The sequence below is a fragment of the Dromiciops gliroides genome, chromosome 1 (genome assembly GCF_019393635.1).
Source record: "Dromiciops gliroides isolate mDroGli1 chromosome 1, mDroGli1.pri, whole genome shotgun sequence".
In the NCBI taxonomy this organism is placed as follows: Eukaryota; Metazoa; Chordata; class Mammalia; order Microbiotheria; family Microbiotheriidae; genus Dromiciops; species Dromiciops gliroides.
Window position 1 is genome coordinate 673,912,335 of NC_057861.1, and position 25,323 is coordinate 673,937,657.

General features: G+C 39.4%; 1 protein-coding gene across 1 annotated transcript in view; it reads right to left on the reverse strand.

Moving 5' to 3' along the window:
- Positions 1 to 10,101: 10,101 nt before the first annotated feature.
- RHOA (ras homolog family member A) overlaps positions 10,102 to 25,323 on the reverse strand; it is a 64,832-nt gene continuing 49,610 nt past the window's right edge. Inside the window, 7 exon segments of the mRNA XM_044000871.1 lie at positions 10,102 to 10,211; positions 13,368 to 13,381; positions 14,566 to 14,635; positions 14,638 to 14,765; positions 16,888 to 17,020; positions 20,567 to 20,687; positions 24,781 to 24,938. Coding sequence (XP_043856806.1) covers positions 10,102 to 10,211; positions 13,368 to 13,381; positions 14,566 to 14,635; positions 14,638 to 14,765; positions 16,888 to 17,020; positions 20,567 to 20,687; positions 24,781 to 24,936 — 732 coding nt within the window. The 5' untranslated portion in view covers positions 24,937 to 24,938.

Genomic DNA, 25,323 nt, shown 5'->3' on the forward strand with positions numbered 1-25,323 from the left:
CTGGGGAGATGTGTGTGCCCCCTTTGTGTATACAGCATAAATATAAGGGAATAAAGGCAAATAACTACAAGGTAGCTATGTCCAAACAGGGAAGGAGAACACTAGCAGTTGGGTGATGTGAAAAGGCTTCCTGTACAAGGTCGGGCTTGAGCCCCACCTTCTACATGAAGAATGCATTCCAGGCATAGGGGACAGACAGTACAAAGACAGAGAAACAGGAGATGGAATGAGGTACAGCAAGAAGATCTTTTTGGTTGGCCTCTCACAGTCGAGTGAGAGAAGTAATATATGAGTCTGGGAAGATAGGGTGGGGCAACTTGTGACGGGCTTTCAAAGTGAAACAGGAAAAAAAAAAGTGAAACAGACAAGCTTACATTTGATTGTCGGTAATAGAGAGATAATGGTGGTTAGTGAGTAGGGGAATGATATGGTCAGATTTGTGGTTAAGGAAAATCCCTTTGTTGTCTGGGGAGGATGGATTGGAATGGAGAGATTTGAGGCAGGGAGTGCAATTAGGAGACTGTTGGAACAGTCCAGGGGAGAGGTGAGAAGGAATTAGCCTAAAGGTGGCAGCTGTGTGAGCAGAAAGATGAGTGAAATGTTGTGGGCCAAGAAACAGCAAGATTTGGCAACTGATTAGATATATGGGGTGAGGGAGAGTGAGAAATGGAGGACAGGCACCTGGTGGCATAGTGAATAGAGTGCTGAGCCTGGAGTCAAGAAAATTTGTTCAAGAGTTCATATCTGACAGCAGGCACATATTAACTCTGTGGCCTGGGTTAAGTCACTTAACCTCTATCTGCCTCAGTTTCCTCATCTGTAAAATCGGGATAATAATAGCACCTATCTCCCAGGGTTCTTGTGAGGATCAAATGAGATACCATTTGTAAAGCACTTAGCACAGTGCCTGGCACATAGCAGACAATATATATATATATATATATATATATATATATATATATATATATATATATATTCTTATTCCATTCCTTCTGGGTTATGAACTTCCAAGAAGAACTAGAGTGCATTGGATAGAAATAAGGAAATTGGGTAGAGGGTTGGATTTAGGGGAAAGAAAATGAGTGTTATAAGGGGAACGGCTTCTTTTCTGTCAAATTGCATTTAACTTTTCTATTTCAACTTTTCTTGTTCTTGTTCTGTGAGAAAGCCAGGGGTAGTATACTCAGGGATCAGACTACATGTTCAGGCTTTGGGGGTAAAAGTGGCCCCTTGGAGGATAAAAGGCAGAAAGGGTTGTCTCTATGTGTGTGACAGCGACAGAGAGAAATAGAGTTTAAGTCAGTGTGAAGGTTATAGGACTAAGTATTCTTTCTTGTCATCTATGTACAGGTTAGGAGCTGACAACTCACTTGTCATTCATTCTCCTAAACATGGCCACTCCAGACTAATCTAGCAACAGAGCTTCAGCAGGCAGGCTGATGCCGACAACAGTGCCATTGCAAAAAAAGAAGAAGAAGAAGAAGAAGAAGAAGAAGAAGAAGAAGAAGAAGAAGAAGAAGAAGAAGAAGAAGAAGAAGAAGAAGAAGAAGAAAAGAAAAAAAAGACTGTTCTAACAGATCAATGCCTCACAAAGCTCAGATGCTCAATTGTGCTGGGCAGATGCCACCAACAAAGGAGCTGAAATTGCCTTTTGTCAATCAGTTATTGGTTGACAAACATTTATTAAGCACTTACCATGTGCCAGGCACTAAGCCAGAGATGCAAAAAGCAAAGCAAACCAAAAGAGTCCCTGCCCTTAAAAAGCTCTCTTCCTCTCTCCCTTTCCTTCCCTCTGAGCCTCTGGGGATACATAGCCATGCTGGAGAAAGCCTCTTGAAGGAAGCCAGGGGACACTAAGAAGCAGAGGTGAGGAAGGGGTGCATCCCAGCCCTGCTCAGTAGCCAATAAAAATGCACAGAGATGAATGATGGAGTGTTGTGTTTAAGAAACAATGAGTATGTCAGTGTAGCTAGATCATATGGAGGCAAGTCAGGAATAAGAAGACTAGAAAGGTAGGAAGAGGCTAGTTTGTGAAGAGCTCTAAATACAAAAGGACTTTATATTTGGTCCTGGAGGTAATAGGGAGACAGACATGCTGGAGATGATGAAATATAGAGGAGTGACACGATCAGATCTACTTTAAAAAACAACAACAACAACAACTTTCAAAGGGTTTAAAAAAAAAAAACTTTTATTCAAAACCCTTTAAAAAAAAACCTCAGTGGATAGAGCACTGGCCCTGGATTCAGGACTACCTGAGTTCAAATCCAACCTCAGACACTTATTAGCTGTGTGACCTTGGACAAGTCCCTTAACCCTCATTGTCCAACTAAAAAACAAAACAAAACCAAACCTCATTTATTTTTCATATTCTTTTTTTTTTATTTTGAGTTCCAAATTCTCTCTCTCCCTCTAGCCCCTCCTCTACTTATTGAGAAGGCAAGCAATATGACATCAATTATACATGTGACATCAGGCAAGTCAGGTCTACACTTAGGGAACATCACTTTGGCAGCTCTGTGGAGGATAGGCTGAGGTGGGGAAAGACTAGGGAGAATGGGTGGTACATTTGTAAAACCCTGGTTTCCTGGAAGGAACTCTCAGGAAGATTGATTTAGTTCCTAGCTTCTGATATGTTTAGGACTGTAAAAAATCACTAACAAAGCAGAAAGGACCCCCCCTTTAACATCTGCATGGAAAATACACTGGGTCTGAGCCCTGATGGCATATCTGTCTGTTCCATTCTTTGTTCCATTTTCTACTGGAGGCCAGGAAAAGGATTGTTAAGGACAGTTGAATATTTGGAGCTAAGAAACAAATTTGAAACTTTCTTCCAAAGAAGAGGAAGGTAGACATTCAGAAGAGGAAGAAACAATTGCCAAGGAATGGTGATGGGGTCACATTAGATACTGTCACATGAAAAGTCATCTATAAGGATCAGAGGGGAGAGAGATGAGTCACAGTGGTCAGAACTGTAACTAGGACTTCTTTAATCTGTAGCAAACATTGGCAGTTGGTTATGGTAGTGACAGAGAGAAAAGTGTAAATGCAGGTAGGTGCAACTCTGCTGGGAGAGGGGCAGTCTATTCTCCAGAGAGTCTAACCCTCACCCCTTAGAGGGAGTGGGCCCTGAGACCTTGGGAGGATACAGTGACTAAGCAGTTGTTCCACTGGCTTTGATCCTTGCTTGAGGGAACTATCCAAGCTCTTGGGGGAGAATCGGACTCAAGCCAGTACAAAGTTAGTTTAGGTTTGGTGTTTGAATGAAACGAGACATTCATAGATTGTTCAATAGTTAACAAAAGTGTCAAGAGAAATCATAAAAAGAAATGGGAATGATGGGGGTCTAGAAGTATCACATCTCAAACCACACAACAATTATTAATATTTTTTTTGGCGAGGCAACAAGGGTTAAGTGACTTGCCCAGGGTCACACAGCTAGTAAGTATCAAGTGTCTGAGGCTGGATTTGAACTCAGGTCCTCCTAAATTCAGGGGCTGGTGCTTTATCCACTGTATCACCTATCTGCCCCCACCACACTACAATTATAAAAATTATTTGTACTGGCTAATTATCAAAACAATTTGGTACTGATTAAAAAATAGAGATCCATCAGTACACAACACATGGAACAAATATATGTAATAACATAGTATGTGATAAACACAAAGACACCCCCCCCCCCTTTTCTCCCCACCAGCTACAGGAACAAGAACTTGCTATTTGACAAAAACTGCTGGGAAAATTGGAAAGCAGTACAGAAAAAATTAGATTTAGAGCAACACCTTGCACCTTATACAAAGATAAGTTCTAAATGGGCATGTGACCACTGTTATCAAAGGTTACATAATAAATTCAATACCATGGGGAAAAATTGCCTTTCAGATCCATGGATAAGAGAAAAGTTCATGACCAAACAGGGAATAGAGAAAATCACAGAAGATAAAAGGAGTCTTTTTTTTTTTTTTTGCAGGTCAATGAGGGTTAAGTGACTTGCCCAGGGTCACATAGCTAGTAAGTGTGAAGTGTCTGAGGCTAGATTTGAACTCAGGTCTTCCTGAATCCAAGGCCGGTATTTTATCCACTGCGCCACCTAGCTGCCCCTGAATCATTTTGATTATATAAAATTAAAGTTTTTACACAAACAAATCTGACCAAATGAAGATTAAAAAATCTTTACAGCAAGTTTCTCTGATGTTTCATTTTTCAATATCTATGTGGGACCAATTCAAATTTATAAGAAAAAGAGCCTTTCCCTTATTGATGAATGGTCTAAAGACATGAATAGACAATTCTTAGGATGAAACCTAGGCTATCACCATCTGAAAGAATGCTCCAAATCACTAATAATTAGAGAAATACAAATTAAAGCAATTCGGAGACTCCACCACACTTCTCGCGATGGCAAAGATGACAAAAAGAAAAATTATAAAGGTTGGAAGGGCTATAGGAAAACAAGTATGTTGATGCATTGTTGGTGGACCTCTGAATGGGTACAATCATTCTGGAAAAGAATTTGAGATTATACTCAAAAAATTGCTAAACAGCATATGCCCTTTGACCCAACTATGCCACTGCTAGGCCTATACTACTCCACAGAATTCTAATAAATAAGAAAAGGTCCTTTATGTATAAAAAATATTTATAGCAGCACTTTTTGTGGTTACCAAAAAATGGAAGGGGATGTCCATCTATTGAGGAATGGCTGAATAAGTTGTGGCATATGAATGTGATGGAATACTGCTGTGCTATAACAAATGAGGAAATAGATCATTTCAAAAAGATAAGGAATGACTTATATGAACTGAAACAAAGTAGGCAGAACTAGAAAAATAATTTATACTATAACATCGATATTTTTAAAATGAACACTTTGGAGAACTTTATAAACTGAAGAATGAATTAAGCAGAACCAGAATTTAAATTTAAATAATTAAACAACTTTGAAATTTGTAAGAACTACAATCAGCACAATGGCTATTCATGATTCCAGAGGACTCATGATGAAACATACAATTCATTACAGAGAAATAATGGATTTAGAGTGCAGAAAGATATATATATATATATATATATATATATATATACATACATACACATATATATATTGTATACAGCTATTGAGGAAATTAGTTTTGCTTGACTATGCATATTTGTTACAAGCAAAAGTTTTTTTCTCTTTTTCCGGTGTGATGAGGGGTGGGAGGGAAAGAAAGGAGTTTGTTTTTGTTTTTTTGGAGGGGTGGGGCAAGAGGGGTTAAGTGACTTGCCCAGGGTCACACAGCTAGTAAGTATCAAGTGTCTGAGGTTGGATTCGAACTCAGGTCCTCCTCAGGGCCAGTGCTCTATCCACTGAGCCACTTAGCTGCCTTTTTTTGTTTGTTTGTTTTTGTTTGTTTGTTTGTTTTGAGGGGTAAGGGAGCAGAGTTGAATATAGATATGAAATGTTGTGCACTTTCAGATGAGATCATTGTTTTACTTTGTTATAAGAGGGCCCCCTCCTAAAGTGGGAGTAATCTGGAAATGTTTGTAATGTAAAAACCAAAGTACATTAAACTTTAAAAAATAATCCAAGGGGGCAGCTAGGTGGTGCAGTGGATAAAGCACAGGCCCTGGATTCAGGAGTACCTGAGTTCAAATCCAGCCTCAGACACTTGACACTTAACTGGCTGTGTGACCCTGGGCAAGTCACTTAACCCCAATTGCTTCACCAAAAAAAAAACAACAACCCTAAACAACACAAAAACCCCTCCCAATCCATTACGTTCATATACCAAACTTGGCTCAGACATTCTCAAAATTATGAACACCCTCTTAAATTGAAACTCTTTGCTTTCTTTTTCTTCCCCGCCCTTCAGGAAGTTTGTGCTGCTTACAATTATTCACTGACCATTAATATTTTCCCTCTTATCCCACCCCCTTATCACCAATTGTTTCCTTGTTGATGTTATTTCTATACCAAATCGTGTGTGTGTCCTATAAGATTGGCTAATATGACAGAAAAAGAAAGTGATAAATGTTGGAGGGGATGTGGGAAAACAGGGACACTAATGTCCCAGTTGGTGTAGTTGTGAACTGATCCAACCATTATGGAGAGCAATTTGCATATACAGCTGTGCATACCTTTTGATCCAGCAATACCACTACTAGCTAGGTCTGTATCCAAAAGAGATTTTTTTTAAAAGGGGAAAGGACCTATTTGTATGAAAATATTGATAGCAACTCTTTTTGTGGTGACAAAGAATTGGAAATTAAAGCAATGCTCATCAATTGGGGAATGGCTGAACAAGTTGTGGGAAATGATGGTGATGGAATACTACTGTATTAAAAGAAATGATGAGCAAGATGGTTTCTGAAGATCTTGGGGAGACTTATATGAACTGATGCAAAGTGAAGCATAACCAGGAGAACATTGTACAGAGAAACATCAATGTTGTATAATGATCAACTGTGAATGACTTAGCTCTTCTCAGCAATACAATGAGCCAAGACAGTTCCAAAGGACTCATGATGAAAAATGCTCTCCACATCCAGAGGAAGAACTGATGGAGTCTGAATGCAGATTAAAACATACTATTTGTCACTTTTTTTTTTTTTTAGTCTGTGTCTTCCTTCACAACAGGACTAATTTGGAAATGTTTTGCATGATTGAACATGTATAACCCATATCAAGTTGCTTACCATTTCAGGGGCAGGGGAGGAAGTGAATCCAGAACTCAAAATTGTATAAAATGAATGTTTTTATATATAATTGGGGGAAGTATTATTTTTAAAAATTGTGCGTGTTCAACTTTTGTTTCTGAAGTGAGGTTAATTTGATGCCCATACTCTTTACGTTTCCCTCCATGTTTGTATACTCTTCTCACACACTCCAATTATGAGAAATAGCAAGTTACCTGTTTCTTTCTCCTTTCTATATTAGCGTATTCTTCCTTTTACCTTCACTTGTTTCCCCTCTTAAAACCTCCAGAAAAGAATCGATTTACTCCTAGGTTGTTTTTCTTCTTTAACACATTAAAATACCTGTAGACTTTAAATTTTGAAGGGATCTTTGTTTTTTGTCCCCAATTAGTACTATATCATTATACAGCCCCTTCCAATTGTTCATGTAAGTTTATCTTCCTAAAGTTTCTCTGGACTTTTGTGCTTATATTTAAAATTTCTTACTTAGTCCTGGTTGTTTCATTCATAAAGGCTTGAAAGTCTTCCATTCCATTAAATAGTCTTTTCCCTTCCCATCTATTACTCAGATCTGCAGGGCAAGCTAGTCTTGGTTGTAAGCCATTATCTTTTGTTTTCAAATATTTTATTCCAAGATGTCCACTCTTTTACAGAAGTTACCAGGTCTTATAATCTTGATTGTGTTTCCTTGGTACTGGAACTGTTTCTGTTTCTTTTTTTTTTTTTGGTGAGGCAATGGGGATTAAGTGACTTGCCCAGGGTCACACTAGTAAGTGTCAAGTGTCTGAGGCTGGATTTGAACTTAGGTCCTCCTGAATCCAGGGCTGGTGCTCTATCCACTGTGCCACCTAGCTGCCTCACTGCTTCCACTTCTTTTTGGATATTTGAAATATTTTTCGATGTAGGAGCTCTGTATTTTGGTGATTACATTCATGGGACTTTTCATTTTGAAGTGACTTTCAGGAGGTAATTCATGGGTTCTACCTTTATTTTACCCACTGATTCTAATAGATATGGGTTTTCATTTATGATTTCTTTTTTTTTTTATCCTTCCAGGGTCACACAGCTAGTGAGTGTCAAGTGTCTGAGGCCAGATTTGAACTCAGGTTCTCTTGAATCCAGGGCCAGTGCTTTATCTACTGTGCCACCTAGCTGCTCCCCCATTTATGATTTCTTGAAATAGTGTTCCAGCTTTTTATTATTACTTTTATCATAGTATCCAATGATTAATTTTGAAGTTTTAAAATTTTAATATTTTCAATTAATGGAAATCTACCTTTTCTCCTTCCTACTTTTTTCCATTGATAAAAAACCCAAACTCTGGTAAGATATGTCAAGCAAAGTAAATTGACACAATTTGGCCAATGATTCTTTTTTGTTTGTTTGTTTTTGGCAGGGCAATGGGGGTTAAGTGACTTGCCCAGGGTCACACAGCTAGTAAGTGTCAAGTGTCTGAGGCCAGATTTGAACTCAGGTACTCCTGAATCCAGAGCTGGTGCTCTATCCACTGCACCACCTAGCTGCCCCTTAAATTATCTTTGACCTATTTTCAGTTTTTATATCATTTATCTTACATTTTCTTCAATTTTTTTTTCAGGCCATGGGGGTTAAGTGACTTGCCCAGGGTCACACAGCTAGTCAAGTGTCTAAGGCCAGATTTGAACTCAGGTACTCCTGAATCCAGGGCCGGTGCTTTATCCACTGTGCCACCTAGCTGCCCCCTCTTCAATTTTTAAAAATCTTTTGATACTATTCTATTCGTTTGGGTCTTTTTGGTGAGGCAATGAAGGTTAAGTGACTTGCCTAGGGTCATATAGCTAGTACAAATCAAGTGTCTGAGGCTGGATTTGAACTCAGGTCCTCCTTAATCCAGGGCTGGTGCTTTATCCACTTCACCACCACCTAGCTGACCCCTATTCTATTCCCCTATTCTATTTCTTGGAATCATTGATTTGTTTGGTCTATTTTAGTTTTCAGGGAGTCTATTTCTTGGATAAGGTTCACCATTTTAAAATTCCAAGCTATTTTCTTTCCAATTCTTTCCTCCAGAGCTTGTATTTTAAAAATCTTTTGTATTTCATTTAAAAAAAAATCTCTTTGGTGCAGAGGATAAAGGACTGGCGCTGGATTCAGGAGGACCTGAGTTCAAATTTGACCTCAGACACTTGACACTAGCTGTGTGACCCTGGGCAAATCACTTAAACCTCATTATCCACCCCCCCCACTCCCCCAATCTCTCTCTCTCTTTTTTTTAGTGAGGCAATTGGGGTTAAGTGACTTGCCCAGGGTCACACAGCTAGTGTTAAGTGTCTGAGGTCATATTTGAACTCAGGTCCTCCTGACTCCAAGGCCGGTGCTCTATCCACTGCGACACCTAGCTGTCCCCCCCACCCAAATTTCTTGCCTCATTTCTTCTTTGAATCTCTGCTTTATTAATTTCTCCAGCATTAGTTCATGAATTGGAACTTCATGTTTCGGCCAGGTTCCAATATGGTGCGTTTTTGGGTAGCATGGGCAGCTCTGTTTGGTCTTGCTTTACATCCCATGGGTTTCTGCACTGATCTCCTCCTATCTCTGGATCTCTGAAATTCAGAATGTTGGATCTTTAGGGCTTTCTATGGCATCTTAGGACAAGGTGCTAGAGACTTAAGCCCTGGGGTGTTCTGGTCCTGCCCAACTTTACTGCTGGTTCCTGCCAAAATCACACTGCTACTGCTAAAGGGATTTAAAGTTTCTTTCCCTCCCTATTCCCTGCCCCAGTGCTTTCTCAAAATTCTTCACTCTTGCTGCTTCCTAATAAGAGTTCTGCCTCTGACCCATTTTTGATCACTTTGGCCTGCTTTCCTATTGTCCATGGGCTTTTTGTGCAATTTTGGGCAGGAAGGAGTCACTATAACTTCTCACTAGATGTTTTCATCATTACTCAATCTGGTGTGAAGGTTTTTGCTGGAGCAGGAGTTGGAGGGACGTGGAGAACATCAGGAAGCTATTTTGCCCTGTGTTAACATTTTTTATCAGTGATTGGAAGGTAGAGAGGACATGCTTATTAGATTTGCAAATGACACACTAAATAACAGGATTCAAAAAGGTCTTGACAAGCTAGACCATTAAGCTAAAGTGAATAAGATTAGTATCATCCTTAATACCCTTCAGTTAAAAAATCAACTTCAGAAGTACAATATAGGGGAGTTGTGGCTGTACAGTTTGTCTGAAAATTTGAGTGGAATGCAGAGTTTAATGAGTTGTGATATGGTCACCAAGGAAGCTAATATAATTTTAGGCCATTTTAAAAGCATTTTGGTACTTTTAAGATTAGGGTATTAGGTTCAAAAATTTAAGAGTCAGAAGGAACCTAGTCTATATAGTTCATCTAAGCCAGCTCCCTCATTTTACAGAAGAGGAAATCAAAACCTAGTCAAGTTAAGTGGCCTGTCCAAGGTCAAAGCTGGGCTCTGAAGCCTGGTCCTCTTGCTCTTGACCATTGCGGTCTATGACAATCAGACCACATTTAGAGTACAAGTTGTAACATCCTAGAAAGGGAACAAACTTGAGTGTCCAAAGCAGGGCAAGCAAGATACCAAAGGACATCAAGTTCATTCTATGTATTTGTTGAAGGAAGTGGAGGTGGTTAGCCTGAGGAGAGAGCATGGAAGACATGGTAACCTTCTCAATATTTGAAGGGCTATTGTATGGAGAAAGAATTGATGGCCCCACACTAAAAAAGCTAGAATAAGTGGAAATTGCCAAGAGGCAAATTTAGGCTTGAGATAAGGAAAACGAATCCTAACAATTAGAGTAATGCAAACGTGTAAGAGAATGATAAGACACTTATTACATGTTTTCTATTTACCAGGCACTGGAGATGGGAATATTCCTTGCTCTCAAGGAGCTTACATTCTAATGAGGGAAGACAACATATAAAGGGGAATGTACCCATCCTCACACGGTTTGGAAATGTCCAGGAAGTTCTTTGGAGAACAGGCTCAGGGTAGGCTATGGTGAAAGCTCACTTATTAGAATTTAGGGTGGTCCCAAGGATCATTTGAGTAGTTCTCTCTCTCATGGAAGTCTGGACTAAAGGGCCTCTGAGATCCCTTCCAACTCAGATCCTCTGATATAGTAGAAAGAATGGACTTGAGTTAAAAGAATTCAGCTCAAAGTCTGGCTTTGCCACTTATCATACTCTGCACCTCAATTTCAGTATCTGGAAAATGGGGATATTCCATTTCTAACCAAGTACTTAACAAGCATTTATTAAGTGTCTATGTTCCAGGCAGTATGCTAAAATTAAAGTCTTTGTATTCTATCAGGAGATTTTTATGTGTGTGTGTATACACACACACACACACACGTGTGTGTATGTGTGCACATATATACATCTAAGTAGGTATATATAAAAATATAGGATAGGGGCAGCTAGGTGGCGCAGTGGATAAAGCACCGGCCCTGGATTCAGGAGTACCTGAGTTCAAATCCGGCCTCAGACACTTGACACTTACTAGCTGTGTGACCTTGGGCAAGTCACTTAACCCCCATTGCCCCATTAAAAAAAAAAAAAGAAAAGAAAAAAAAATATAGGATAAAGTATTTGTGGGGAGGGCAGCAGGATTAGGGGGTCAGGAAAGGAGGAAAGGCTTCTAGGAACTTTCAATTGAGAAGAATTTAAAATAAAGGGATTCTAAGAAGTGGAGGGGAGGTAGCTTCATTTCATAAGTGGAGGACAGTCAATTTAAAGGTACAGAGACTGGGGATGGAAAAGCAGTAAGTAGTTTGGCTGGAGTGTACAGTGCAGGGAGTGGTGTGTGCTAATGCTGGAAAGAAAGGCTATACAAGGATTGTGGAAAAACTAAAAAGAGGACCTTTTTGATCCTAGAATAGGAAGCCACTGGAATCCGAGTAGGGGAATGACATAGTTATATTAAAAAAAAAATCATTTTGGCCGCAGTGTGGAAAATAACTTAGAATAGGGAGAAAGATCAAGTAGGAGGCTTTAGTTCAAGCTAGTATTGATGAGGGGTTGAACTAAGGTGGTGGTTGTACAAAGACAGTAATGGGACAGATGTGAGATGTTATATAGAAATCAAAACTGATTGCAGGGAAAGATGAAATCAAGTTTGGACATGCTTGATATGCTTATGGGACAGAGAGTTTGTAAGGAAAGCCCTCTACTCACACCCTTACTAGATTACTTAACTCCATAAGGACAACGATCGTCTTCCTTAACCTAACTCTTCTTGTAACCAATAGTGTTCTGTATACAGTAGGTAAAATGTATAAGACAGGTTTGCTGAATTTAAATAAAATTACTCCCTAACCTGAAAGGACTTAGACTCTACTCAGAATACATCTTTTGTCTCCGTCACTAGTACCCAACAACCATTTATTGGCTAAAGGCATTCTACCCTCAACCCCCTTCCCTCCCAGGGAGAGCACAGTCACAGGAGTTCTAGCTCTAACCAAGGATCAAGTAGGGCTGGCATCTTGGGAAGGGCAATACTGTCCCCACACCCATCCTCAGAACCAAGAACAAGAACTTTGACAGGCCAACCTTCAGTAAACTTCAAAATTATTTCCCCATAACCCTCATGGTAGAGCCCTGATTGCCAGACTGATATCTACTGAAGGGCCAGACGGGAAGTAAAATTGATGTGAACTGGATATGTGAGGGGGAGGATGTCTCATCAACTTTGACATCATAGCCTAGTTCTGCTATTTCACCAATTATTAATCATTTGGAACATATGACAACTAAGGGATGAATTGCAAGCAAAAAAAAAGAAAAAAAAGTTGGCAAGAGTAGTGCAGAGTCCAGATGGTTTCTTCTTAATGAAAGCAATGGTATTAGTGGGATGAGGAAAAAATGATCATTTCTGTTTAAACCCCCCCCCCCAGTTGGCTTTCAAAAGAAAATATCCTCTGCAAATGTTGGTCACAAAAACCATCCTAACTTCCTAGAAGGTGGACTCTGGCCGGCAGGTCTCTATCTGGGGTGCGTACTCAAGTCTTATTCTCATAACCTTGGGATTACCTTTGATTCTTCCCTCTCCCACTTACCAATATAATGAGCAATTTAGGCCCTTTTGGAGGTTATCTCTTCCCCTCCCCAATGTGTTATACAAGTTCTAATAAACCATCACTCAGACTTGTAATATCTTTTTTTTGGGGGGTGGGGCAATGAGAGTTAAGTGACTTGCCCAGGGTCACACAGCTAGTTAAGTGTCAAGTGTCTGAGGCTGGATTTGAACTCAGGTACTCCTGAATGCAGGGCTGGTGCTTTATCCACTGTGCCACCTAGCTGCCCCTTGTAATAACTTTTTAACCAATCTTCCTACTTGTTTCTCTACTGATCCTTCATTCAAAATGCTAGGTAATCTTTCTTAAGCCACCACATCTAGTCACATTGCTCTACCTCATTAATTCCCAATTGCTTCCCAAGTCAGTAAGGACCTTCTTCCTTCTGTAGCATTTCATTTGCAACTCTACTCTAACTTAGGCATACGACAGTTATTTTCTTACTGGTGTCTGAGTTTCTCCCTTTTTAACTTCCATGATGACAAGGCCGGTGTCTTATTTATACTCTTAACTAATACAGGTTTCTGGACACAATAGAGACAATATTTTTTGAGGGTATCACTAAGCCACTGAAGTTAGCCTATCTCAAGTTTGTCCTGGGACACCCCCCTCACCTGCCACTGCTGGCCTGGAGAGTGAGCGAGACAAACACCAGGATACCAGAAGTTTAGAAAACTGCCTTTATTCTATTAGTAGTTGGAAAAAAATTAACTGATACAGAAAAAAGTTTAGTCAGCTGGATAGGAATGAGAAGTTCCAAGGGGGACTTTGGCCACCAACAAAGAGAATGGGTAGCAAGCTCCCCTAGGAGATTAAGGGGAGTCACCACTGTAAGAGTAAGAAATAAAGAAACATTGTATATATACCAAGATGCTGCAACTTGAGTTCAGACAAATCACTTGAATTTCTGAACCATCACATTGCCTTGGGGTGGAACCAATTTCCCATTCACTGACCCCAGCTCCAGGGGACAGGAGTGGATACAGGGGTATGTTGTGCAGAAAAGGAACTGCTAATGGCTATCATTCACTGGAGAAACTGACAAAAAGGGATTTCAAATGTTTTTCCATCTGACTTTATGTTCAAATGTACTTTCTTAAAAAAAAAAAAAAAAAGAAAACAAAACAAAAAAAACAACAACCCAAAGAGACCTTCTGTAGAGATAACAAATATCAGTATTAGGAAATCCAATTATACAAAAAATACTACATCTAAGCTGGGGTAGATATATTTATTTTTGGTAACATACATTAAGTGGCACTAATTACACAGTAACTATAAGGTAACTAACATGAGACCACAGAACTGTAACTCTGCAACAGCTGCATGGGGACTTGCCACGTCTTTGGCTGGGTCCCCATTTTTCAAACACTTGAATAATACCCCAGAGCTATACCAATAAAAGCCTTTGTAAGAGGTCCTGCTCTGAAGTGACTCCCATATTTATTCCCCAGAGGGCCCTGTAGCTGACAGCAACAGGACATGTTAGGTATAAAAGTAGTTAAAGCCCAATTCACAAAAGTTATCACCTTTTTTCTCTTTCTAGAAAGAAGCAAGAAGTTAAGAATTCCCTTGAATTAGTGCCAGATGTGCATGGTTGGGAGAATGAAGAAGGTTATTAAGAATAATGTCAGAGGACCCTGGTGTGCACAGATGTGTTGGACACAGACTTCATTAAACAATCATGGTTGGCCTTCTAAATACTGGTAGCAAGATGATTCTGATTTGTAAATCTCTTAAAGTAAATTATAGATAAATGAAAAAGGCCGTAATCATACACTAAGATTAATAAACAGCACTTCAAAAATTAACCGAGTGAGGGCTTGGGCTTTCCCACTGTGTTTACAAGACAAGGCACCAGATTTTTTCTTTCCACGTCTGGCTGCAAAGCCGCTCTTGTGGCCATTTCAAAAACCTCCCTCACACCGTCTTTGGTCTTTGCTGAACACTCCATATAACCAAATGCACCAATTCGATTTGCCATATCTCTGCCTTCTTCAGGTTTCACTGGCCTCCTGTTGGGGGAGAGAAAGAGAGAGAATCCTTCAGGAAAGTAGGAGTGAATTATAGGTTCATGAACATATCCTAAGAGCCATCCACAAGAAAAGAAGAACTACCAGTCAAAAAACCATCTACAAAAACATGAGGTCTCTAATTAAAATTAGTTTGGCAGTAGTATTCATAGGATCTAAGAATGTCATAGAGCTGGAAGAGCTACTTATTCTAACCCTTTCAAAAGAAGAGGAAACAGGGCGGCTAGGTGGCACAGTAGATAGAGCACCGGCCCTGGAGTCAGGAGTACCTGAGTTCAAATCTGGCCTCAGACACTTAACACTTACTAGCTATGTGACCCTGGGCAAGCTCACTTAACCCCAACTGCCTCACTCAAAAAAAAAAAAAACAAAGAAAAAGAGAAAAAAAAAAAAGAAAAGAAAAAAAAGAAAAAAAAAAGAAAAAAAAAAAGAAGAGGAAACAAACACTGAGAGAAATAAATGAGCTGGGACATGATCCCAGATTCTCTGGTATTAGTTCAATCTACTACTCTACACTATAAAGCCTCAGTCTCAAAGACACTTCCATCAGGGTCTAATTTGACTAAAATCAGCATCAGGAGTCTTCTCTTTCTATACTATCAAGTAAGGAGAATAAAGCTACTGATTTAAGATGGAAAGGTAGGGAAAAGTTTTCTGGTGCCAGCTCCGCTCCCAAGAGGGCAGTGAAGCTCTAGAATGGATAAATGCCTATTAAAGAGATGGATCCCCCAACTTCAAGATATCTAAAGACTGAAAACTTGGCCTGGCAAATACTGGTCTGAAATACAGATTCTCCCTTGAAAGGGGAACATTTGCTTTCTGAAAGCAACTTGAAGGATTTTTGAGACAACTGGGAAGGCTAATCTTGATCATGGGATATATATATCTACATATCTCCAGAGTTCATACTCCAAGAGTCATTATTTGCTAAATAACCCTAGGACCCCAACCGCCTCCTGAGCTACTGGCCCCGAGGGTTAGTTGCTCCAATTCTGGTAGAGAAAAAGATCCTATAGTCAGAGAACAGGAGAGCTGGGTGTGACTGGAGACCGCTGAATCCACCCTAATTGAAGTGATTTGCTCAAGGTTGTACAGCCAGTTAAGAAGCAGAGCTGGGACGTCTAAGTGCGTCTCTAGTAACTCTTCCTACTTAGAGCATACTATCTCCTTCAGACATGTTTGATATCTGACTCCTAGGAGTTGAATATAATCGTCTCCCGTGTTCTTCTCCTAAACCACTATTAATATTCATTTTTGGTAAATATAATTATTATAAAAGTGATGGGATCCTGATTTTAAAAGAAAAAAGCACTCTCACTCATCCCTGATTGAAAGTCATGAAAGTAGAGATTTCTGAGAACCTCAGTATCTTTGTTTTAAAGCTTTAAAAAGATTTGATGTAGTCCTCTAGCATTTTGCAGATGGATAAACTGAGGCCCAGAAAGGAAATAGACTAAGTAGGTGGCAGAACCAGAAGTGACTAGTCTGATTCTGGAAGACAAGAAATGAGTTTGTGGATCCATCAATTTAGGGTTGTTTTTTGATTTTTTGGGGGGCAGGGCAATGGGGGTTAAGTGACTTGCCCAGCGTCACACAGCTACTATGTATCAAGTGTCTGAGGCTGGATTTGAACTCAGGTACTCCTGAATCCAGGGCTGGTGCTTTATCCACTGTGTCACCTAGCTGCCCCCATCATTTAGGTTTTAATGACTGTGACTTAATGACTTTGAATGTGGGCAAATATGTCAGTCTTCTGACCCCCAGTGTCCTCTTTACATGAAGATAATTATTTCTGCCCAAAGTAAAGAGTCGAGTGGCAGGAATAGAATTTGCAGTTATGTGCCCACTACTGTTAGTCTCAAGCTACTTCTATTCTAACATGGTGTCTCCCAGTGATGAACAAAGAGAAGATGTTCAAAAACATTCTTGCCCAAATGGACAAAGGCCAGGAGCAGTGATCTCCCCACCCAACCTTGTTAACTGTGAGGATGCTGAGAAGAGGCTAGGGCCAAAGAAAGAGTTCTGAGCTGCTCAGAGAAGGTACTCTACATATTCAAGCATCTTTCCTTTTAGAAACATTCTAAGCCCACCACCTATGTACTGCTGCTTCATCTTGGCCAGCTCCCGCCTCGTGTGCTCATCATTTCGAAGATCCTTCTTATTCCCAACCAGAATAATGGGCACGTTGGGACAGAAATGCTTCACCTCTGGGGTCCATTTCTCTGGGATGTTTTCTGGAAGAACCAAAAACAAGAATCACGAGGGTGTCAAAATACATTAAAACTACAGAGAGAACTCTGATTAAATGATTTATTTTTTTTTTGGCAGGGCAATGAGGGTTAAGTGACTTGCCCAGGGTCACACAGCTAGTAAGTGTCAAGTGTCTGAGGCTGGATTTGAATTCAGGTCCTCCTGAATCCAGGACCAGTGCTCTATCTACTGTGCTACCTAGCTACCCCCTGATTAAATGATAAAGAACATCTTTCTGCTAAGGTGAGGTTAGACACTGAGTGAAATCCCTTTTGTTTCAAACTTTGGGGAAAAGGCAAAAATCAAATCCCAAGAGCTTCACAAACATTCCAGCAATTTCTTGTCATTTCCAAGTAGCCACATCAAAGCATTCAAGTTTACCAAGTGCTTATACAATGATCCAAGACAATTCTAAAGGAATCATGATGGAAAATGCTATCCACATTCAGAGAAAGAAATGATGAAGTCTAAATGCAGATGGAAGCATACTATTTTTACTTTATCTTTTTCATGGGTCCCCCCCTTTGGTTTGTTTCTTCTTTCACAACATGACTAATATGGAAATGTTTTTACATGATTGCACATATAAACTATTTAAGATTCTTACCTTTTTAGGGAGGGAAAAAATTTGGAACAAAAGTTAAAAAGAAAAAAGGATGTTAAAAATTCTTTACATGTAATTGGAAAAAATAAAATGCTATTAAAAAAAAAGTTTACTAGGTGCGTTCCTCACCACCATCCAAAAAGCACAGGCAGTAAAAAAACCCCAGCAATGCAGCACAGATTTTATCCCCATTTTTTTTTTTTGCGGGGCAATGGGGGTTAAGTGACTTGCCCAGGGTCACACAGCTAGTGTCAAGTGTCTGAGGCCGGATTTGAACTCAGGTACTCCTGAATCCAGGGCTGGTGCTTTATCCACTGCGCCACCTAGTTGCCCCATCCCCATTTTACAAAAGGGAAAAGGACGCCTGAATCAGAGCTAGTGTTCAAAGGTGAGATCTGAATACACATCTCTTCACAAATAGGTGGTGCAGTAGATAGAATGCCAGGCCTGGAGTCAGGAAGACATCTTCCTGGGTTCAAATCCAGCCTCAAGACACTTAGTAACTCACCTAACCCTGTTGGCTTCAGTTTCCTCATATATAAAATGAGCTGAAAGAAATGGCAAACAAACCATTCCAGTATCTTTGCCAAGAAAACCCCAAACAGGGTCATGAAGAGTCAGGCACAACTGAAACAATTTAACAACTCTTCACTTTAAATCAGTTATTAACTAATATGTTTCACATGGACCAGTCTGGTTGCCTTAGTGACAATTAAAATAGACTTTAAAATTACTTTAAGGCTGGTTTGCCAGAGAACCTTGCCTGACCTAACCCAACCAGGATCCTATAGGGCCTTGATTATCTCTTCTTAATTGTAGTCCCTAGACTCTGAGTTTATGATGGAAAGCTGGGTTTTTTGTCAACTTGATACATTCAGATACAACTGAAGTGTGAGAACATGTTGCTACTTTTTTGGTAACAATATGGCAACCCTGAAAGTGGTTTAAGAATTTACTTTTAACTCATAATGGAAAAATGCTATCCTCATCCAGAGAGAGAACTATGGAGTCTGAATGCAGGTTGAAGAACACTATTTTCACTTTTTTACTTTTTGTGGCTTTTCCGTTTTATTCCATTTCTTCTGTCACGACATGACTAATGTGGAAATAGGTTTATATGATTGCATATGTATAATCTATATGAGACTGCTTGTTGTCTTGGGGAGGGGCGATGGGAAAAAATTTGCAACTCAAAAATCACATAAAAAATGAATGTTGAAAACTATCTTGACATGTAATTGGAAAAAAATACTATTACCAAAAAAAAAAAAAAAAAAAAAGGAAAATTACTTTAAGCACAAATTATTCTTACTCCCTAGATTAGAGACATTTACTTAATTTTTTAATGTAATAAACATTTTTATTTATAATTTTGGGTTCCAATTTTTATCCCTCCTCTCCCTCAGGAAGTAAGCAGTCAGATATGGGTTATATATGTATGATTATGCAAAGTATTCCCATATTTGTCATTTTGTACAAGAAAACTTGATTAAAAGAAAAAAATGAAAGAAAGTGAAAAACAGCATGCTTCAATCTGTTGCATCAGTATTAGTTTTTTCTTCGGAGGCGGATTGTATGTTTTATCTATAGTCCTTTGGGACTGTCTTGGATCATTGTATTGTTGAGAAAAGTCAAGTCATTCACAGCTCTTCATCAAACAATATTGCTGTCTCTGTGCACAATGTTCTATTGGTTCTGCTCACTTCACTATATATCAGTTCATACAGAGACATTTGCTTAATTACCAACAGTAGAATCATGAAAGACATATTATGCCACTGGGCCAGAAAATCACCTTGCAGAAGGGAAGCTTTATTTGTCATAACACAAAATAATCAACAGCTCAACATAGTTCTCAATGACATTCCTTCAGCGTATAAAAGAGAGAGCTGATATCATACCACTTCACCAACTACAACTTACTTTATGAATACATTGATATTTATGTATGTTTTTCACAGTATTTATACTTCATCCAAACCCTGTTACTCCTACCACCTCTTTAGAGGGAAGACACATACACGGAGTTACAGAAACAAAAATGCCCATGACGCCAAGGCAGAATTAGAACCTAGAAAACCTTGGCCCAAATACCAAATCTGGCTATTTATTGTCTGTGCGACCTTGGGCAAAGTGATTTGTCCTCTGAGTTCTAGTGTCCTTATTTATAAAGATGCAGATAGAAGTACTTGTACTACCATAGGGCTGTTAATCAGAATCAAATTGGAGAATAGATATACAGCACTCATAACTATTATATGATCACATAAATGTGAGCTATTAGATTGCATCAAACAAAAAAATCATATTTGGAATATATTCTTTCCCCCAGAGCTACCAGTTTTCAAGTTCTGAAACAGGGTGCTGCTCTATCTATTTGGAACTTGTAGAAGTTTCCCACATTGTCACCCTGAGCTTGCTGGCTGGAAAGAGTTTCTCTCTTTCTCTGTGTGATAGCTATAAATTATATATCAGAGAAAAAGAAAGATCAGAAGAGCCAATTCCTGGAAGAGAGGAATTTCTCCCTGGGACAAAACAGTAGCTGCAAAAACTAGTGTTTCTCATGATTCAGACATATTAGATGGCAGGACCTCTATTCTGTTCACTGCTGTTTCTCTTCTTGGAAGAGCCTCCTATTTCTTAGCTTGAGTTCCTATAACTTCCATGAACCCTCCCTCAAACTGTTGTGCAATCTGGCCCAGATCTCACCACATGACATTTCAACTGCTTGGTGCAAGCAGCTTGTTACTTAGTGATGGGAAGGGGGAGGTGCGGGGGTTGGGGGTGGGATCCAAGTCTAGCACTGCAACTTACCAGGAAGTTACTGTCAAACAAAAGAAGTTTTATCACTAGATGTATATATACAGGGTTTGATTATTACTCCTTCCTCCACACATTTACTGATATACAAGCCACTGTTACTCACCTAAACTATCAGGACTATCGATGGAAAAACACATAAGTATAACATCAGTATCTGGGTAGGAAAGAGGTCTAAGGCGATCATAATCTTCTTGACCAGCTGTGTCCCACAAAGCCAACTCCACCTATATGGAGAAACAGGTAGATTATTCAGATAAGATCATAACCACAACCATAAGAAAGCAGGATGAACAGTCAGAGACAACAGATTCAAAGATGAAACTTTTTTATGCTTCCAAGAATCACTGCTCCCCTGGTTTACAAAGTGCATCTACATATGAAAGCCTTTATGTAGAAAGAATGAATAGGGCAGAGATAGTAAGTGGCAGAACTAGTCTTTGAAATCAGGCTCCCTGAATCTTACTGATCTTAGGATCAGTACTCTTTTATACTACATTGTGCAATTTCCCAAGCTGGGGTGGAACTGGGCAAGGACTAAATTAAATTTTATATCATTACTGGAGTATATCCACAACCTTAGTCACTAGGGGAAGTGGGCAGAGTCAGAAAGTATAAATATGAGCTGCCAAGGAAACTGAATGAACTATAAATAGCAATCTACTGGCTGAAAGTGTATGAGCCTGTCCAGGAGATGTTACATTTGCACAAAAACTCCAATCTAACCTTCCCTGACACAGAAACATGCCAGAACTGTCACTCACTTTAGTGCCTGTTAACTACAGCAGAAACAGGTTAACTTGGAAAGGGGAAAAAAAGTGTGATGGGAGCTGGAAGAAAGGGAAAAAGGCATCAGGCAGGACCCATTTTTTTTTTTTTTTGGTCTGAAGATAAAGCTGAGCCGTGATTGTCAATCTGTGGAGTTCATCTGGTTAAGGAGGCATTGATTATTTTACTCCCCATCTGTTAGGGAAGATGCCATTCACAAACATTCCCCACAGGACACAGCATAGAAGGTAGTCCCTATCACCTTGCTATTCCCGATTTTTAAAAATCGTCTGTAGCAAAGGATAAAACTGACATATGTACAAGACTCATGCAACACCAAAAGTCTAGCCTTAAAGATGGGAGGGACTAAGCATTTATTTAGTGCCAGGCACCATGGTAAGCACCTTCACAAACAGTACCTCATTTAATCATCATGAACCTGTAAAGAGGACTGAGGGTTACTGTGAAGTTCAAGTAAAAACAGGTATATAAAATTGCTTTTCAAAATGTATCATAGTATAAATCCATTTCTATTTTAAAAAGCTTTACAAAAATGAGCATATTTGGAGTCAAAGGAAGCCAGGCTCCAATCCTGACGAGATGGTGACTTTCCCACAGTCATACAAACTCATCAGGTTTGGCTCAGGTCCAATGGGAGTGGGGTAGGTGGAGGAGATGATCTCTAAGGTTTATTTCCTGTTCTAAATCCCTAACTACTTATCCTTAGCTGTGAGTAGCAAGCTAGGAAAATGACATATCCTAATCTTCCAACTAGATAACTCAGCCACCTCCGCTCAAGAAAAATTTTCCTCAAGGAAGAATTTTTGTTGGTGCATATTTGAGGGTCAGAGGCCAATGAAGATGAAAATATCAGGGAGCACCTGGATCTATAGTTCTCACTTTAAAGGGGAGCCAGGGAGGAGGGAAGGGACATTCTTCCTCTCCTAAAAGGGCACTCACTTCCCCATGCAAACCCACAGTACCATGAATAGAGTTGGGGAATTTCCATTAGGACTTCTCAGCCTGTCTTCCTGGTGATACTGTTCCCCTCAGACTTAGATATGGCATCTCTGCTAGGGGCCTGGCTTTCTAGCTACCACTGATACCACTTATACCTTTACTATCTACCTTAACATGTATGTCTCTCATCCCCATTGTACCTCTGCTTACTTTATTTGCCTGCCAAAAACCCCATTTCCCATCCAAGATATTTCTTACATTTCTTACAGCATCCCTGGAGTTTTTTTTTTGGGGGGGGGGGTAAGAGGGGGGAGAAATAACTCCAAATCTCATCCTTAGCTTTGCTTTAAGGTATTTCAACAATATAAAAAAAAATTTTTTAAATGACCTTTAAAATTGAACCAAAGGTCATCAATACTGGAGAAGAAAGAACATCAGCTCATGGAGAAAGAATTCTATGAAATGTTCTTAGCTCTATTATTTTAGGGCCCACAAGGAACAAGGTTGTTCACCTCTCATAGAAACTGACTATATATGACAGCAATGAGAGACTGTTTCCTGTATTGGTCTGCATGCACATTAACCTTTCAAAACATTCCCTTTAGCCAAGATTTTCATAGAGAGACCTCATTCAGACTTTCCGTAAACTAGACTAGGACAGAAGGATTAATCTGTTAGCTACTGGCTCCCAAACAAAGGAGAGTCTTACAAAAATAATGGTTCCTTAGACATAGCTCCCCTCATTTTACAATTTCTTTTACTGGGAAACACTATCACTGCAGTCTCCATGTACAAGCTGTGACCAGTTAACTATCCTGAACGACTGTTCATCAATGCTCTCAGACTCTGGGGTAGCATGGAATATACTGGAAACAACACTTAATTTGGAGTTGGAGAACTTGAATGTCAATTAACCCTTACCTGTGTGATTTTGGACAACCAATTTCATGTCTGAGCCTCTATTTCTTCATTGATTTGTAAAATGAAGGGGTTGGACTAGATGATCACTAAGGTCTATTCCAGCTTTTAATCCTATGATTTATGGCTCCAAAAGTACTCACCTGCCCTCAGTCCTACACCATCCTATAATAGTGTTGGGCTTCTACAGTCAAACAATTTCTGAAGTTCCAATAACATGGCTTATTATCACCTACTATCCCTAACTCTGACTGCCTAAGCAACCAACTCTAAGGATCCATATATGTAATAACTACTACTCTGTTTACATCATGCAAACACACTAGCTTTTGTGGATGTCCAAGTATTATCCCCATTTTGAAGATGAAGAAACTGAGGATCACAAGTGCTGAAGTCACTTGCCTAGAATCACATAACCATAATTGTCTCACACCTATAAGAGACCTAGAATTTGAACCTAGGTCTTTTGTCTTTAAGTCCAGTGCTTTTCTCATCATGGTTCTCTGTAACAGAAGGGACACTAAACCTTTTTCATAATTAACAGATGAAAAAGAATCCTTGGACTTGAGCAAGGAAAGGAAATGCTGTCAGTGTAAAGCCATCAAACCAGTGCATTTTTCCTTGTAATTTGGGGGTTGAAATGAGATATAGAAATATTAGTTTGGATGAGGGCAGCTGAAAGGGAAGAGAAGAGAAAGTGTGATGTAGCTAGGAGTACTGATGTAGAAGAGCTATATGTTCTTGCTATGTGACTTTGGGCAAGTCACTTTTCCCTCTTTGGGTCTCAGTTTCCTCATCTGTAAAATGGGGATATTACTCCCTTAGCACTTAGTTCTTGGCATATAATCATCAATTAATAAATATTAGGATGGTTGCATGAAAAACAATTTGGGGTAAATTTTAAGGCATCATAAATTTGAGCTTTTAAGACAAAGTAAGCTGAGGATCTATCTATCTATCTATCATCTATCTATCTATCTATCTATCTATCTATCTATCTATCTATCTATCTATCTATCTATCTATCTATCTATCTATCTATCTATCTATCTATCTATCTATCGCAAATAAGAACTTCAGCATGTGCCATATGAATCCTGGGCCTGAATCTAAGAATGGTGTGGTGAGCCTGGAAATGTACCCTAAATTACGGGCTGAATGTGAATGTAAGATCATTTAATGACCAAGATCAAGAACAAATGCGAGAAACTTTCTGTTTGAGGGGATTCCTGGTTCTTTTGTCACAGGTTGGAAGAAAAGATAGGGTCATGAGAGGATCTAGACTAAATGTTTTTTTCTTTTGACATCACTCTGTCATTGGGGCAGCTAGATGGCGCAGTGGATAGAGCACTGGCCCTGGAGTCAGGAGTACCCGAGTTCAAATCCGGCCTCAGACACTTAACACTTACTAGCTGTGTGACCCTGGGCAAGTCACCTAACCCCAACTGCCTCACTTTAAAAAGAAAAAAAAAAAGGAAGTGTCTACCTAGTTGATCTTATATATGGACTCAGACTGGATCAACACTGGGTTAAAGAGATGAGATTTTATCTTTTAACAACACTTACCTTCTCCAAAGAACCTTGCTCTATGGCCTCGAAATATATTTTAAGACTGCACATTTTCCTACTACAAAAAGGGGAATACACAAGAGCTCTTATAGAATGTACACTTACCTGTTTTCCATCCACTTCAATATCTGCTACATAATTTTCAAACACTGTGGGCACATAAACTTCAGGGAACTGGTCTTTGCTAAATACAATCAGCAAGCATGTCTTCCCACATGCACCATCACCAACTATAACCAACTTTTTTCGGATGGCGGCCATAACTGGAAAACAAGGAGAGGGGAAAATTTATTTTGATGTTCAAGTACATTCACACTCTGCAAAATGTGGATGGATGCTTACTAGTGCATTCAGGACAGGTAAAGGGAAATGCAAAGAAAACCTTCATCTTTAGGTCATAAAATAATTTTGACAGGTAGCCCTGGGATTTGCTACTTGTCCAAAAATATAGGGATTGAACAGAATTAGAAGCTATACGGATTTCTCAGACTGGTTGAAAATAACTATTATCAATGAATAGTCAGCAATATATATTTAAGACTAGAACAGAGATTTCTGAACTGAGTAAATGGAGAAACACAATCCAGCTCCTTTCTGCTTCCATTCAGAAGAACCCTCATTTTTTTTTGTTGTTTAGTCATGTCTGAC